General features: G+C 45.2%; 1 protein-coding gene across 2 annotated transcripts in view; it reads right to left on the reverse strand.

Moving 5' to 3' along the window:
- The window catches only part of bsna (bassoon presynaptic cytomatrix protein a), an 83,950-nt gene that overhangs the window by 48,471 nt on the left and 20,718 nt on the right, over positions 1–14,761 (reverse strand). For both annotated transcript variants that reach the window (XM_052057320.1, XM_052057322.1), the window contains exon 3: positions 4,161–6,194. In XM_052057320.1, coding sequence (XP_051913280.1) covers positions 4,161–6,194 — 2,034 coding nt within the window. The remainder of the gene's footprint in view (positions 1–4,160; positions 6,195–14,761) is intronic.

Raw genomic sequence — 14,761 nt, forward strand, 5'->3', positions numbered from 1 at the left:
TGTCCTATGTGTTGTCTTGTGTTATTTTTGTTATTTTGACTTCAAAATGGCGCCGCGAGAGTGGCTGCCTTTCCAGCAGCTCCTTTATTTTGTTGTTCTACTTCTTACTTTCATAACTTTGCTGCTGTGAATTGGGAATTTCTCCATTGTGAGACTAATAAAGGTTTTTTCTTATCTTATCATTGTTTTCATGTATTTACAATATGTAAAGCACTTCATTTAAGTTGTGGTTGTTTTATTTAAATTTAAAGGTTGCCATAAATAAAATGGAGTGAAGTTGGGTTGCAAGGAAGGAGAGCAAAGAATGTGTAGTTGCTGTATTATTAATTGTCGCAAGATTTCCTGAAGTAGTGGAGGGAAGTGTTTTACCATTAGGAGCAAGTTCCTTCTGTGGCTCCCACTCACTCTATTTTTTTTTTTGTTGTTGCTCTAATTTCTTTCTAAATGTCGCTGCGTAATTTATCGCATTCTGACTTGATCTATCGATGTATATTTAAAAACAATTATTTCTTTTTATGTCCATTCCCACAGCACCTTTTGAAAAGCTCGTTGACCAACCACACACTAAACGATACGATGATATGTCACGCACAGTTCGGGCGCATTGAGAATTTATCCAAGTATATCTGGGGCAGGAATAATTGGGAAGACTGCACCAGCAACATCTGTGAAAGCTGGAGTGACAGACTGGCCCCAAAAAAAAATGGCCTCATTCAGGCACCCCCTCCCATGCCCTCCCCCCATACCTGCTTATACAGTGTACGCGGGTACATGTGTGTGCATCATCATTTAGATTCATCTTTCCTTTGGCATGGGCATATGCAGTTGTGCAACATAGCTTCTATGACTGCGCTGAATTGTGACATGAAAGATCATGCATTATTTACGTGCAAAAGTTGGGGGGAAGGGGGGGGCGCATTATCTACTGACAAAAGTTGGGGGGTTTCTTTGCAATGGTTTGTTTACATTTCTTGGTTCATGCACCCCCCACCCCCACCCCCCTCCAAGAAGTTAGCGGACGTTTTGGGCAAAACACACTCTAAAGTCAGGAATAAGTTCTAAAAAGACGGCCAAACGAAGCGCAGTAAACCCGATGATTCTTTACCGTATTTTCACAACTATAAGGCGCCATTAAAAGTCTTAAATTTTCTCCAAAATGGACAGGACGCCTTATAATGCGGAGCGTCTAGTGTATGAACCGAGTTCCAAAGCATGACTGAGAGCGCTTCTGGCCGACACGCTGTTTATATAAAGAAAAGGCAGAGTGAGTGACAAGTCCGCCAATGAGTGAAGGGTGGGCGTGTAAGAGAAAGCTAAAGGCACATCCCTAGCAGGTACCAGTCGCCAATGAGGTGAAGGATGAGCGTGTAGATGGTGAAGAGAAAAACGTGAGTACATTGTAAAATGGCTAAATAAAGTACAACCAAACTTGCTCCCGTTGCCTTTTTAAAAACTTGTTTTTAGCATGCGTGCATGCATGTCGTATGTTTAAGCTGGCGTATGTTTTACCATGCCTGGCTGCGCTCAATAATACAGTGCGTTTTTTGTATGTATGAAATAGCACCCCTTACTGAGACTGCGCCCAACAACACGATGCGCCGAACGGTCGAGAAAATACGGTACTTTTCTGTTTCAGGAGACACCGCCACCTTTTTAATATTTCATCTTTCCCACTATTTATATTTTAAAAACTGCCATGAATTATTGAGAACATCAAGTGCAACCCTTCTTTTTATGCTGTCGTGCAGTGTTCTTGTCTTTTGCAAACCAACAGTCATCTGCACTGTCATCTTAAAGAGTTATATTCTTTAGTAGCTATACCCAATGTTGTGAACAGCAAGTTACGGTACTGTGTGTGTGTTTGTTACAGATACCAGTTATTGTTTTGGAATTATTGCAAATAATTATCCATCCCGGCGGCCCGATTGGCCGGTGGTTAGCGCGTTGACCTCAAAGTGCAGAGGTACCGGGTTCAATTCCAGCTCCAGCCTTCCTGTGTGGAGTTTGCCTGTTCTCCCCGGGCCTGCGTGGGTTTTCTCTGGGTACTCCGGTTTCCTCCCACATTTCAAAAAAGTTCATGGCAGGCTGATTGAACACTCAAAATTGTCCCTAGGTGTAAGTGTGAGCGCGGATGGTTGTTTGTCTGTGTGTGCCCTGTGATTGGCTGGCAACGGGTTCAGGGTGTCCCCCGCCTACTGCCCAAAGACAGCTGGGATAGGCTCCAGCACGCCCACGACTCTTATACAATACAATACAATACAATACATTCTGATTTATATAGCGCTTTCACAACAGCGGCAGCTGTAACAAAGCGCTTTACAAAACAGTTAACATAAAGTAAAATAATAAACACAACACATAAAACAAAACACGGACAGTCGTGCAGTCTTAAACACTTTTCCGTCACACGCTTTGTTGTTTGAAGCGGTTTGAGATGAAAGAGGAGAGAATCAAAGTGTCCTTTAACCAGTGGATCAGAGACGTCATGCTCAAAATGTGCACACGTCGGCTACAAGCTAAGTTTCAAAGTCAACAAGAAGCTGTAGCATCCATTGACGAAAAAAGAGATTGGTTCACTTCTCCTGTCCCATGGAAATCCATTTCAATTCCAAGCGGCGACTCACGGTTCCAAATACGCATCGGCGCTCTTCGCCAACGCTCCTCTCTCCTCATCCTCAACTTCAGCGGCCATCCATCCAGCCGCACCGACGCCAACTGTCCAACAGCGCTGACATAGCCACTGAACAAATCGGGGTTGTGAAAAATGCTGCCCATTACTGGCGCAAAAAACACAAGCGCCCCAGGTCTGTCCAGCACCGACAGTCAATGGCGCCGACATTCGTCCCAATCAAAATCTGTGCTGGTACAGGCGTGCTGCCGATCTTGTGAGGATAACTGTTCGTGTGGGTATACTGCGCATGACCTCGATTTAAGAGCAAATGTGTTTCTTAACCTGGGTTTGGTGAGTCAGTCTCAGGGCTTCGACAGAGCCTCTGCCATGGAGGATAAGACACACCCAACCGCTTGGCTATCACTGGCTGATTCATTTTATTAAAAAATTTAATAATTATACTAATCTTGTTTACTTTTTCTGTTTATAACAAATGCGTATTTTTTGTCTTCAACTTGTAAAAAAGTATTTTTTTACAAGTTGAACTTGTAAACTTTTTATTTTTCAGCAATGAAGGGTTAAGTGAATGGGCACATGGACTGGTTGGGTTCGGTACCTCTAATAGAGGTACCGAAAAGAACCACTGTTATCGAATCTATAAACACTGTCTTGATCATCTGTAATATCGATGATGTTTTGCTCTGTTTTACACAGACTAGTTTTTTTAGCACATGATTTTCTCTGAAATAATTTGAGCTCATTTGTTATTTCTGAAGTGTGTATCAAACTGGTAGCGCTTTGTATTAATCGCAATGAGACAAGCAGCGCTCAGGTTTTAAAAATGTTGGTGACCCCTGGTTTATTATATTCTGTATGTTTTTGTTGTTGTTGACAACTACACATCATATTTAATAATTACATTTGATAGATAATGACTGATGAATGTCTAATTTTGTGACATACAGCTGCTGTCCGTCTTCCCTTTTTATTTCTATACCTAACACACGCACAAACACACACACACACACGCACGCACGCACCCACGCACGCGCGCACACACACACACACACACACACACGCACACATATACACACACACGCACGCACATGCACACACACACACACACACATACACGCAGATACACACAATTTTTCTCGGTCTAAATAACATTAGCAGCCAGCAGTAGTAGCTAAATATAACCCCATGCATTATCTTTAGGTCTATCTCTAGGCAGTAACACAGTACAGTAGCACGACTAACTGTATTCCCCGAAGACTCTGAAGGCATCATGCCGCCTCAATGCAAACAAGTCGTTTTCAATCTGCTTGTCTGCACGAGTCAGACGCTTCCTTTTTTCCCATCAGATGATCGCCACTGAAGGTACACCCTTTTGCAGATTTGCAGCCTCCAATTTTATGAATGAATGTGACCTTTCTTTGTTACTTCCCCATTTGCTTTTCATGGAAAAATGTTTTGACGGACTCAGATTTATTTCTGTGCATGGATATTTTGTGCAGGCTGAATTACATTAATGCGTTGCTGTCCTTACCTCAACCAGATGTGGTGTCGGGTTGAAGCCGCACAGGTTGCACACTTGAGTGTGGCATTGCGTGCACGAGTTGTAGTTGGGTGGGTCAGAAGTGTCGATGTTTAACTCTGTTTTACACAGAGGACAGTTCACTTTGGGCTTCACTGGCTCCGGGGCTGCGGTGGGAGCAATTGCAGGCTCCTGCTTTAGCTCCGCCTTCTGCACATGTGATGGCATTTGTCGATGTTGCTGCCCTTGAGGTTGCTGTGGATCCTTCTGTTGAAGGGAGGGCGACTGCTGTTGCGGCATTCCTTGTTGTTGGGGTACAGTCTGTTGCTGTTGCTTTGGTGCGTGTGGCCCTACCACCTGGCTCGGTGCATGCAGACCCCCCATTTGGCTCGGTGCATGCGGACCAACCATTTGGCTCGGTGCATGCGGACCACCCATTTGGCTCGGTGCATGGGGGCCGGCCATTTGGTTCGATGAACGAGGGCCACCCATTTGGTTTGGTGCATGGGGGCCACCCATGCCAAATTGTTTAGCACCTGAGACCACTTGTTGTGGCTGCTTGTTGTCAGGGGTCGCATTACTGAACACCACCTTGCCTCGTGCGGGACCGGGATGAGTGGAAGAGGTGGGCAAAGGGTCGACATTGATCAGTGTACTCGCTTGGTTGAGCAAGGAAGCCCCAAAACCAAATAGCTTGGTCAGTCCATCCTGGGCTGGAGGATGAGCCTGGGTCTGGGGCTTGTGAGCTGGAGAGGAACCAGCGCTTCTGGTGTGGTCATGGTGCCGTGCCATAGACTGGTGCATGGGAGAGCCACGACCCAAATCGGGTTGAGAGGGTGCTTTTGTCAAGCCGGGGAGGGGTACAGCACCAGGGTGGGGGATCCTTGGGCCACCAGGTTGGTTGGGGCCTCCTGCAGAACCTCCACCAGCTCTTGGACCTTTCTGGGAATATGAGTCAGATCTCATACCCTGATGAGAGGGACCCGTCTGGCTTTGTGGGCCACTGGAAGAAGTGTGACTGTGCAGGCCTTGTGAATTCTGAGGCTGTGTCTGGGGCCCTGCCTGGGACTGTGGATAAGGCAGCTGCTGAGCCTGCGGATACTGCTGAGTCTGTGGATATTGCTGGCCCAAGGGTCCAGACTGTGGCTGTGGATAAGGCAGCTGCTGCTGCTGCTGCTGCAGACCCTGAGGTCCGAACTGTGATGCTGGGTAAGTCTGCTGCTGAGCTTGGGGTATGGTTTGGGACTGTTGGTAAGGCTGTTGCTGAGCCTGCGGTCCAGATTGGGACTGTTGGTAAGGCTGCTGCTGAGCCTGCGGACCAGATTGGGACTGTTGGTAAGGGTGCTGCTGAGCCTGGGTTCCGGACTGGGATTGTTGATAAGGCTGCTGCTGAGCCTGGAGTCCGGATTGGGACTGTTGGTAAGGTTGCTGCTGAGCCTGAGGATATTGTTGAGCCTGGGGATACTGCTGAGACTGCGGATGCTGTTGGGAATGATGGAACTGTTGAGAGTGGGGATGCTGCTGAGACTGCGGATACTGCTGGGACTGTGGATGCTGCTGGGACTGGGGGTACTGTTGGGGCTGGGAGTACTGTTGCGTATGGGGGTACTGCTGGGACTCGGTATACTGTTGGGACTGAGGATACTGTTGGGACTGGGGATACTCCTGGGCCTGGGGATAATCCTGGGATTGAGGATACTGCTGAGATGGCGGGTATGACTGGGACTGGGAATATGTCTGTGACTGGGGGTATGCTTGGGACTGTGGATATGGGTGTGACTGAGAGTAGGACTGGTTCTGTCCATAGAGTTGAGTTTGTGGTTGTTGCTGCTGCTGTTGCTGGGTGGGCTGGCTCTGTGCCAAAGGTTTGGGCTGTGCTGCAGTCGTCGGCTGTGTTGGCTGCGGTGCAGCCTGCTGAGGCTGGACGAGAGGTTTCGCTTGGTGGGACGGCGAATGGATCTGTTGCTGACTCTTCGAGCGAGGAGTGGTCATATCAATACCAAGAGCCCTCTGCATCTGACAGTTGAGACACAGCCATTCCTGGACCTGCAAACCAAAGAGAAAAAGGATGTTTTAATGGCACGCTTCATCTCAGCTATTAGCCTTTGAACCATTTGTTTTTATTGCAGTTGAGAATCAATACAGTTCACAGAGTAAAATACGAAAAGGTGATACTGTGGAATGTTATCCGTGCTTCACTGAAAACACCATTGACCATAAACCTCTGTTATGCTGTGCTAACATTCATTTTGTTGTTTTTATAAATTCAGTTAAAAACTTCATCTTGATGCATTAAGTGTACCGGTGTACTCACACCCACAATCACACCATCGCTAAGGGGTCCCCACGCTGCCCGCACACAACTCAGGCGAGTGTACCGCGACAGCATCAGCGACACACTTCACATAATGAACACCGTTTTTAGCTCCAGTAAAAACTGATTCGAAGCCGCGATTGGCCATATGTGGCTGTGGAGAGATCGGAGCAACTTGGATGAGAAGAATTTTAGCGTCGCACACATCAATCCATTTGGCCACACACACAGCCAGACGTAAACGAGACACAAACGGAATGAGAACGATTATGAAATGAGCCTCACCCTTCGTCCTCCCTCAACATCACCTCTCCTCTTCCTCCAGATAACAGTTGCCGCTTAATTAAAGACCTGGTTTCCCCTCGCTTATGTCTTCTGACAAGGAAAAAAAATAACCTCTCGCCTGTGAAAAATCTCCAATGTGAAGTGTATCAAGCTGCTCGTGTTGCGTCTGTCCTCCCAGCTTTGCGTCAGCCGCTAAGACTCAGCAAGCATACAGTAAAGACCGTTATTTTAGCATCTCTGCAGCTTGAGCACAGCACTGTAAATCTCTTCACATTACTCCCATCCCCTTCCGTTCCCACAATGCAGTGCGCAAAACATACAGCAATCTTACACCCACCCGCCCCTCCGCTGGGTGAATCGCCCTCATACAGTTGCTCCAACACAATCCTCCACTTTGACAGGATGATATAGAAAGTAGTGACATAATATTACGATCACCGCAGAATCAAACTGTGTCCAGGGCTAGTCTTGTACCTAAGTGATAACTTAACAAAAATAATGCTGCTCAGTTTGTAGTCGTTTCCTAAAATGCTTATTCTTATAGTTTGACAGTGGGGTGGAACTGTGCTGCATTAGTCTGAGAATTGTGTCGAATCTTATAGCGCTCACTCTTAAAGCTAAGTGTGGTAACTAAAATGTGATGAGTTGTCAGTCAGCGTGGGGGCAACAGATTAATCTGATAACATGACAAACTGTCCACTGTAGTAACCGCTGTCCCTGAAAGGGTTTTCTCAACTTGCATTAGCAATGGTGTCAAACTAATTTTTGGTGCAGGCCACATTTTAGTTTTCTTGCAGGAAGGTTATGACTGAAACCATATCAAGAAGTCAAGAATAAATATTTATTCACATTTAAGTTAGAGGGGTTTGGTAACAACGAAACGCGAACAGAATAACTCTTATCCATTACATATGAGAATTTGAAATTTTGATAGGGGTTTTAGCAAGCATCATGAAAGTTGCCATCGTTGATTTGCTTTTGCTGATTACATAAAATGATGTGGCGGGCCCAATCAGGCCCCCGGGCCTTGAGTTTGACATCAGTGCATTAAACAATAACAATAACGGAATTATCAGACCATTTGTTAAAAACAACAGACAATCCGGCATCATAAAGCATTTCATTTAATCTTTACATTTCTCTAAGCCACATTTTTGGCATTTTAAGAGTGTTTTTGGTGTGTGTGTTGATACTGCGTAAAGCTTGAAAATATGACGATAACACCACGTTGAAAAATGCACGCTTCTATCTGATGTCACCACATTCCAATATTTTTGAGCTGTGAACATATGGGCTTTTACTTATCAAGTGCTTTTCTACCTATGAGCTACTCAAAGCGCTTCAACGCTGTCTCCGCATTCACCCATCGGTGAAGCAACATCAGGAGCAAGTATCTTAAAATATAACTGCATCAAGCCTCCCGTTACTCGAATTAGGTTGTCACGGCGCTTTCTACGTAATGATGAGCGGCATTAGGCATCAGCTAGCTTGTGAGCTAATCGGTAAAAATAGCTAGGCAAGATTCGATGGATAAAAATGTATGTGCTATTTCATGGGGAAGGGACAACTCATGTCCTACACCCAAGGGTAGCACACCGCGAAAAACGGAAGGAAACTGAAATGGTGAGAAAACATTTTGTTGCTTTGTTTCCACAATGGAGTATATAAATTCAAATTTGAACTACCGGTATATAAGTTCTCAGTCTTCATTTGTTTACAGCAATTATCTTCAAATCAGTAGGAAAAAAAAATTATGAATCGCATTTCAATGGAATTTGCTGAAAATTATTATTTAATTTTTAAGACAATGTGTGACACAAACATTTGTCCTCAGACATGTGTGCCCGCACACACACACACACACACACACACACGCACACTCACACACACTCTTTTTGCAGTGGTGATCTTTTCACAGATGACAAAACAATTAAAGAAAGTGTGCTCTGATTGTCACAACTGTCAAAAATAGTGAAGCCGGTATCATGGAGTCTCAGATGAGAATGGGAGTGGGAGGCAGAGTTTAGCGTGACTCTATAATCCAATATGTCATTAATTAGCCCGCAGAAACAAAAGAATATGCAGAGGACAGGGTGGTGGATGGAAGAAAATCCGATCGAAGAGCAAAGCGGTGCACTGGAGGGGAACTCGCTACTGCTATTAGAACTCTTTTGAAGCCATCCTCTCTCAATAGCTCGCATTTCCTACTCACTGCTCACAAAATGGCAACGGATGAATGAAAATGATGTGAAGCATTGATGCGAACAGAAATGCAATGGATAAGATCCCTGTGAAACGGTGTCTTGTTGCGGTTCCAAAACAAACACCGTTGGTGGCATGCGGTAAAGAATTCACATCGGTGGCTTTTCAAAATGGACCCTGAATGTCCCACCAGACAGTCAGGAAGGAAAATATCCCACATTGTACAGTCTTGAATTCAACCAAAAAGTTGCACAACACATCAGAGTTGTAATTCCAGGAAATATTTGCCATATGACGTTGTATTCTTCAACAGCCGCACAAATAGCCTCAGTGTTTCCCATTTGTAACCTCAAAACATCTCAGTGTACATCATAAACCAAGAACCTCCCTGTACCTACCCAATATTCTATTACTTGTATGTTTTAGATCTGTGAACTTCTTTTTACACTTGGTTTACCCTTCGAAGCAGCAAAGTGACTGCCAAAAAGTACAACCAAACACGCCCTAATAAAAAGTGATGTTCCCTTTTAAGACACCGTGGTGCCAGGAAGAACGTAATGACATCTCACCTTATTCATTTTCAAGGTGTCGTCATCAGTACAACTGAAGTGCGATAACATCGCGCACGCACATATACACACACCGTTACCATGCCGCACGTCACAAACACGAAAAGCATGCGTTGCGTACAATTTCCAATGCAAATATTTCGTGCACCATCGAGGCGTGTATTTTTGAATATGCATGAAATGACAGCATACGGTCTTGCTGTTACGGGGACATACATGCTGGAAGCTGTCCAACGCCTGTTAAAAGGTAGCGGTCCTATTTGTATGATAAAAGCTAAGCTTCAAGGGCACCTCGGCACATTTTAATGGCTCCTCACGCATGAAAACGATCTTGCAGTTGTTCCCGCGTTCATCCGTCCAAGCCAAGACAGTGGAATTTGACAGGATTAGCAATCTAAATGGAAATAAGGGGCTCTTTTAATCAATAGAAGAATGCCCCCGTCAACATTTTATGTTTAACACGTCAGGGGTTCCCTGACTCTCGCTCAGCTGGACGCAAAGTGGACATCGTCACTCCTTGTTGGGTCCCTCACTGGTGCATCTTTTAACTTGGCTTGTGGAGACTTTAAATTTGGTCTGCTGAATGGCTCCCTCTATCGTTATAAAGTGGAATTTGTATTTAAGTGATAAATTGCTAAAGATGGTGGACAATGGGGCTAGCAAGGCCTTCTCACAAGCACCGACCGACATGTACAACCCAAATTTGAATATTTGTTCTCAAAAAGGGGATATATAATCAAATCTCCAACTGTTTATACTCTTTATATCCTTGACAGTGTTCCCTCACTTATCACGGCTAATGGGGACCGGGACCCTGCCCCCATAAGTGAAAAACCGCGATGGAGTATTGGCTCCCTCCCTCGGAATTTTGCGTAATTGTATGTGGTTACCGGCATGTTTAAAATATCTAAACAGTATTTATACTTTAAATATTTGGGACAAGGACTACAGCAGTACACATATTTACTTAAATCTTTAATTATACGATAATTAACATTCATCAGCATTGCCTTTTGAGAGAGACAAAGAGAACGCAACAGTGTGATGAGACACTGATCCGAGAGTCCACAGCTGATGAGACACTGATCAGAGTCAACAGCGTGACTGGACACTGATCAGCGAAGCAAGCACATGATGAGACACTGATCAGAGAGTAAACCACGTGACTCGACACAAGGGTAGGTGCTGGGCGGGGCTACGAAGATGCACAGCCAATCAGCTCATGGAATAAATCCACTCGTGTTGTCATTGCTCGACGTCGGCACCGGGAACCAATCATGCATACAAAACCTCTGAGTCATTCGGCATTCTTTTTCTGAATTGGGAAAAAGAAAAGTAGTCAAGCCAGGATAAATGAAGCGCGATATAGTGAGGGATCACTGTATTTCCTTTCATTAGTATGCGTATGCAGATGATGGATTTTTAGCTATGTCGCTCTAATCTAACTGGGGATTCAGAATCGTTAACGCTACCAATGCACACTCTGTGCATGGCAAACACTCAAGCACACACACTCGTGACTGGCCACGCCTTATGCACTGCACATCTCCACAGGCTCCCGCAGGATCCATATACTCCTCCATCTCCAGACACCCGCACAGCATTTACGTTAATAGCTCTGTCTATCAAAGTGCCGTGTTTGGCTCTTTGACTCAGGAAGACAAGCAGGCAGAGAGAGGTGGAGACAACTGATTGATAGACAAGGACTGGTCCAGTGTTAGAATGAGTTCACAGGTTTGATCAAGAAAGGTTTCATTGATTTGGATTTGTTTAAATTATTATTATTTTTTTTAATCTCTGACAGAGGCATTATTTTTGACTACGTTATATGTGGCACTGTGAAAAAAAATCTTCAAATATTCTCTTTAACTCATTCACTCCCAAAGACGTTTTTAAACGTCTTTTCAGACTTGGTCCAGAATTGGCTGGTGTGAGTGTATGTAAAGCATGACATTTCAGAAGACAATCACCTTTTTGATGAGAATAATTTTTATGTATATATTTTAGGGCCAGAAAAAATATATAATCACGGATCTTTTTCTTCTGATATTGAAATCATGATGAATAAACCTTGATTGACCTAAAGAGATTTTTGTCTCTCTATAAACACACTTGCTGAACCCCCCCCCCCAAATATATATATATATATATATATATATATATAGCGGCTGGTTGGTAAGGCATCGGTTTGGCGTACGGGAGACGGCTCGGGATATACCAGAGATTGGGAGGCAAGCCCCAATGAATGCAGATAATGAGATTGGGAGGCCAGCCCCAATGAATGAAATGCTGAGCGAGGCAGCAACTGACCTGAAAGCTAAGATCATGGCAAGAATGAAAGCTGGGCAACCTAGAAACCGATTACAACGGCTATGTGAAGTACCACCTGAATGTCTCATGGGAAAGTGTGAATGCAGCACTGAGGGCGATCCCTACCGTAACGATCAACCAATGAGCTGATATATGCTTCAGCATCAGTGATCCTTGAGATGCTTGGCTATAAGAGCAACCATGGAAGCCATGAGATACATTACCCACCATGGAAAAGACTGTTGGAGGCTAAAATCAAGGCAGCTCGGAAAGATGTGTCAATTGATGGAGGCCCAGAGAGGTGTGATGAAAAAGACGATACCCGAGAGGTACATCCAGATGACCATACCTGAAGCACTCGAAACTGCCAAACAAAGGCTCTAAGCCAGGGGTGTCCAAACTTTTTGCCAAGGGGGCCAGATGAATGAATGAATGAATGAATGAAAATGTCGGGGGGGGGGGGGGGCGACCTTGGCTGACATTCTTTACATTGAACAGCAATATTGTTCAACAAATTTTAGTAAGCCAGTCTGTTTCACATTTCCATTTTTATTTTAATTTCAACAATCTTAAGAATTTCTTTTGGTTCATTTGAAACAGGTATATCACATGCAACTGCTTATTCACTTGACTTTTTCTTAAACAGAAGTCTCCTGAGTGCAAATTGATTTGAAACATAAAATGTATCACCATGACTTTTCAATAGTCACAAAACCTTTGACTCGAACAACAGGGAAATGAACAAGCAATACACATATCCACAACTACAAGGATCATTTGAAATATGACATATCAGTCAATATAAACACGGAGTGATGTCTTGTTAACTCGTGAGTGATGCCCTCTAGTGTCTAAATGCTATTACTCATTTAGTGAATGCTATTACTCATTTAGCCACTAGAGGGAAGCAGTACTCTATGAAACATCACTCCCCAGTCTACGAGACCTCAGTCAATGCAACACGTGTTCCATTGCGCCCAACCTGCGGGCCAGACGGCACTGATTTTATGACAGGGGCCGAGGGCCGGATGAAATTCGACCGCGGGCCGGACTTTGGACATGCCTGCTCTAAGCCTTGTCCAGCCGCCTAAAGCGGTACACGAAAGAGAATGAGGATAGACGAATAAACGGGCTGTTCGCAACACAACCTGCGAAAGTGTACGCTCAGTGGCAGGGTCCTAAGAACAGAGCTGACCCACCAACACTGGAAACTGAAAGGTACTGGAAAGGCATATGGGAGAAGGAGGTTGCACATAACAGCAGTGCACAATGGCTGGTGACCCTGAGAGAGGAGCACAGCAACCTCCCTGAACAGAACCCAGTTACCATAACAGTGGCAGACATACAGGAAAGAGTCTCAGAAATGAAGAACTGGACAGCACCAGGCCCGGACATGGTCCACACCTACTGGCTAAAGAAACTCACAGCACTCCATGAACGCCTAGCAGCACAAATGAACCAGCTGCTGAGGGATGGAACTCACCCAGAATGGCTAACCGAAGGGCGAACGATCCTGATCATGAAGGATCCCTCGAAGGGTGCAGTCCCATCCAACTATCGGCCAATAACCTGTCTCTCCACAACATGGAAGCTCATGTCAGGCATCATTGCAGCTAAGATAAGTGGACACATGGATAAATACATGAGCGACGCACAGAAGGGCATTGCTAGAGATACCCGAGGAGCCAAACATCAGCTCCTGGTTGACAGAACAGTCACACAAGACTGCAGGTCCCGACGTACCAACCTGTGCACAGCCTGGATTGATTACAAGAAAGCCTATGACTCGATGCCACATACATGGATCACTGAATGCTTGGAGTTGTATAAGGTGAACAGGACCCTAAAAGCCTTCGTTGCGAACTCGATGAGGATGTGGAAAACCACACTTGAAGCCAATGGCAAGCCACTTACCCAAGTGTCCATCAAATGTGGCATATACCAAGGTGATGCACTCTCTGTTCTGCATAAGCCTGAACCCCATAAGCCAAGTAATCACCAAGACATGCTATGGATACTGCCTCAGAAATGGAGCTACGATCACCTCCTCTACATGGATGACATAAAGCTGTATGCTAAGAGCGAAAGGGACATATACTCTCTGATCCACACAACCAGGATCTATAGCAGCGACATCGGGATGTCATTCGGGCTTGAGAAATGTAGTCGGATGGTGACTCAGAGAGGAAAGGTAGTCCGCACTGAAGGGGTCTCACTCCCTGAAGGAACAATAGCAGACATTGAGGACAGCTACAAGTACCTCGGTGTGCTGGCAGGGAAAGCCTGGCAGGTGGTCGGAGCACTCGGGGCAGTGACCCCCAAACTAGATGAGTGGTTGCAACAGATCCCGGGAACAACGTCGGACATCTCACTCCAGAAATGTGGAGTGCTGGGAACAGCAAGGATACTGCGCAGAACCCTCAAGCTTCCTGGCCTCTGGTAGAAGACCCAAGCTGAATGAGGGACAGACACCACCCGAGGGGGGGTGAGACGAGGATTTTTTTTAAATATACTGTATATATTTAGACAAAAAAAGAAAACGCAGATTAGTAGAGAAACGTGTCCGTCTGGCTTCGAGTGTCGTGTCAGCTAGCCAGCAGAGCTGTTGTCGTCGTTCAAAGCTTCTTTGTTCTGTCAGGTCTCTGCGTCGGCGCTGATTGGTTGAATCCAAAAGACGCGCACATGCGTACATGTTCGCACTTACGCACAGCAGAGAGCAGCGGACCATCGACTGCTGAGGCGCGTTTCGCTCGAGTGGCGTCGCGACACACCTTGCTTCCTATTTATGCTCAAGTGTTGTTTTCTAAGCGTCTCGACCTCGTTCATAGTCATTTTTTGCTCTCTCAGTTCCTCATTTGTAAATATTGATATTATTTTGTCATTTTGGTTTTGCTCTTGTTTTTTGGGTTAATTGGACTTTTGTCATTTTGTTT

Source organism: Hippocampus zosterae, chromosome 2, assembly GCF_025434085.1.
Source record: "Hippocampus zosterae strain Florida chromosome 2, ASM2543408v3, whole genome shotgun sequence".
NCBI lineage: Eukaryota > Metazoa > Chordata > Actinopteri > Syngnathiformes > Syngnathidae > Hippocampus > Hippocampus zosterae.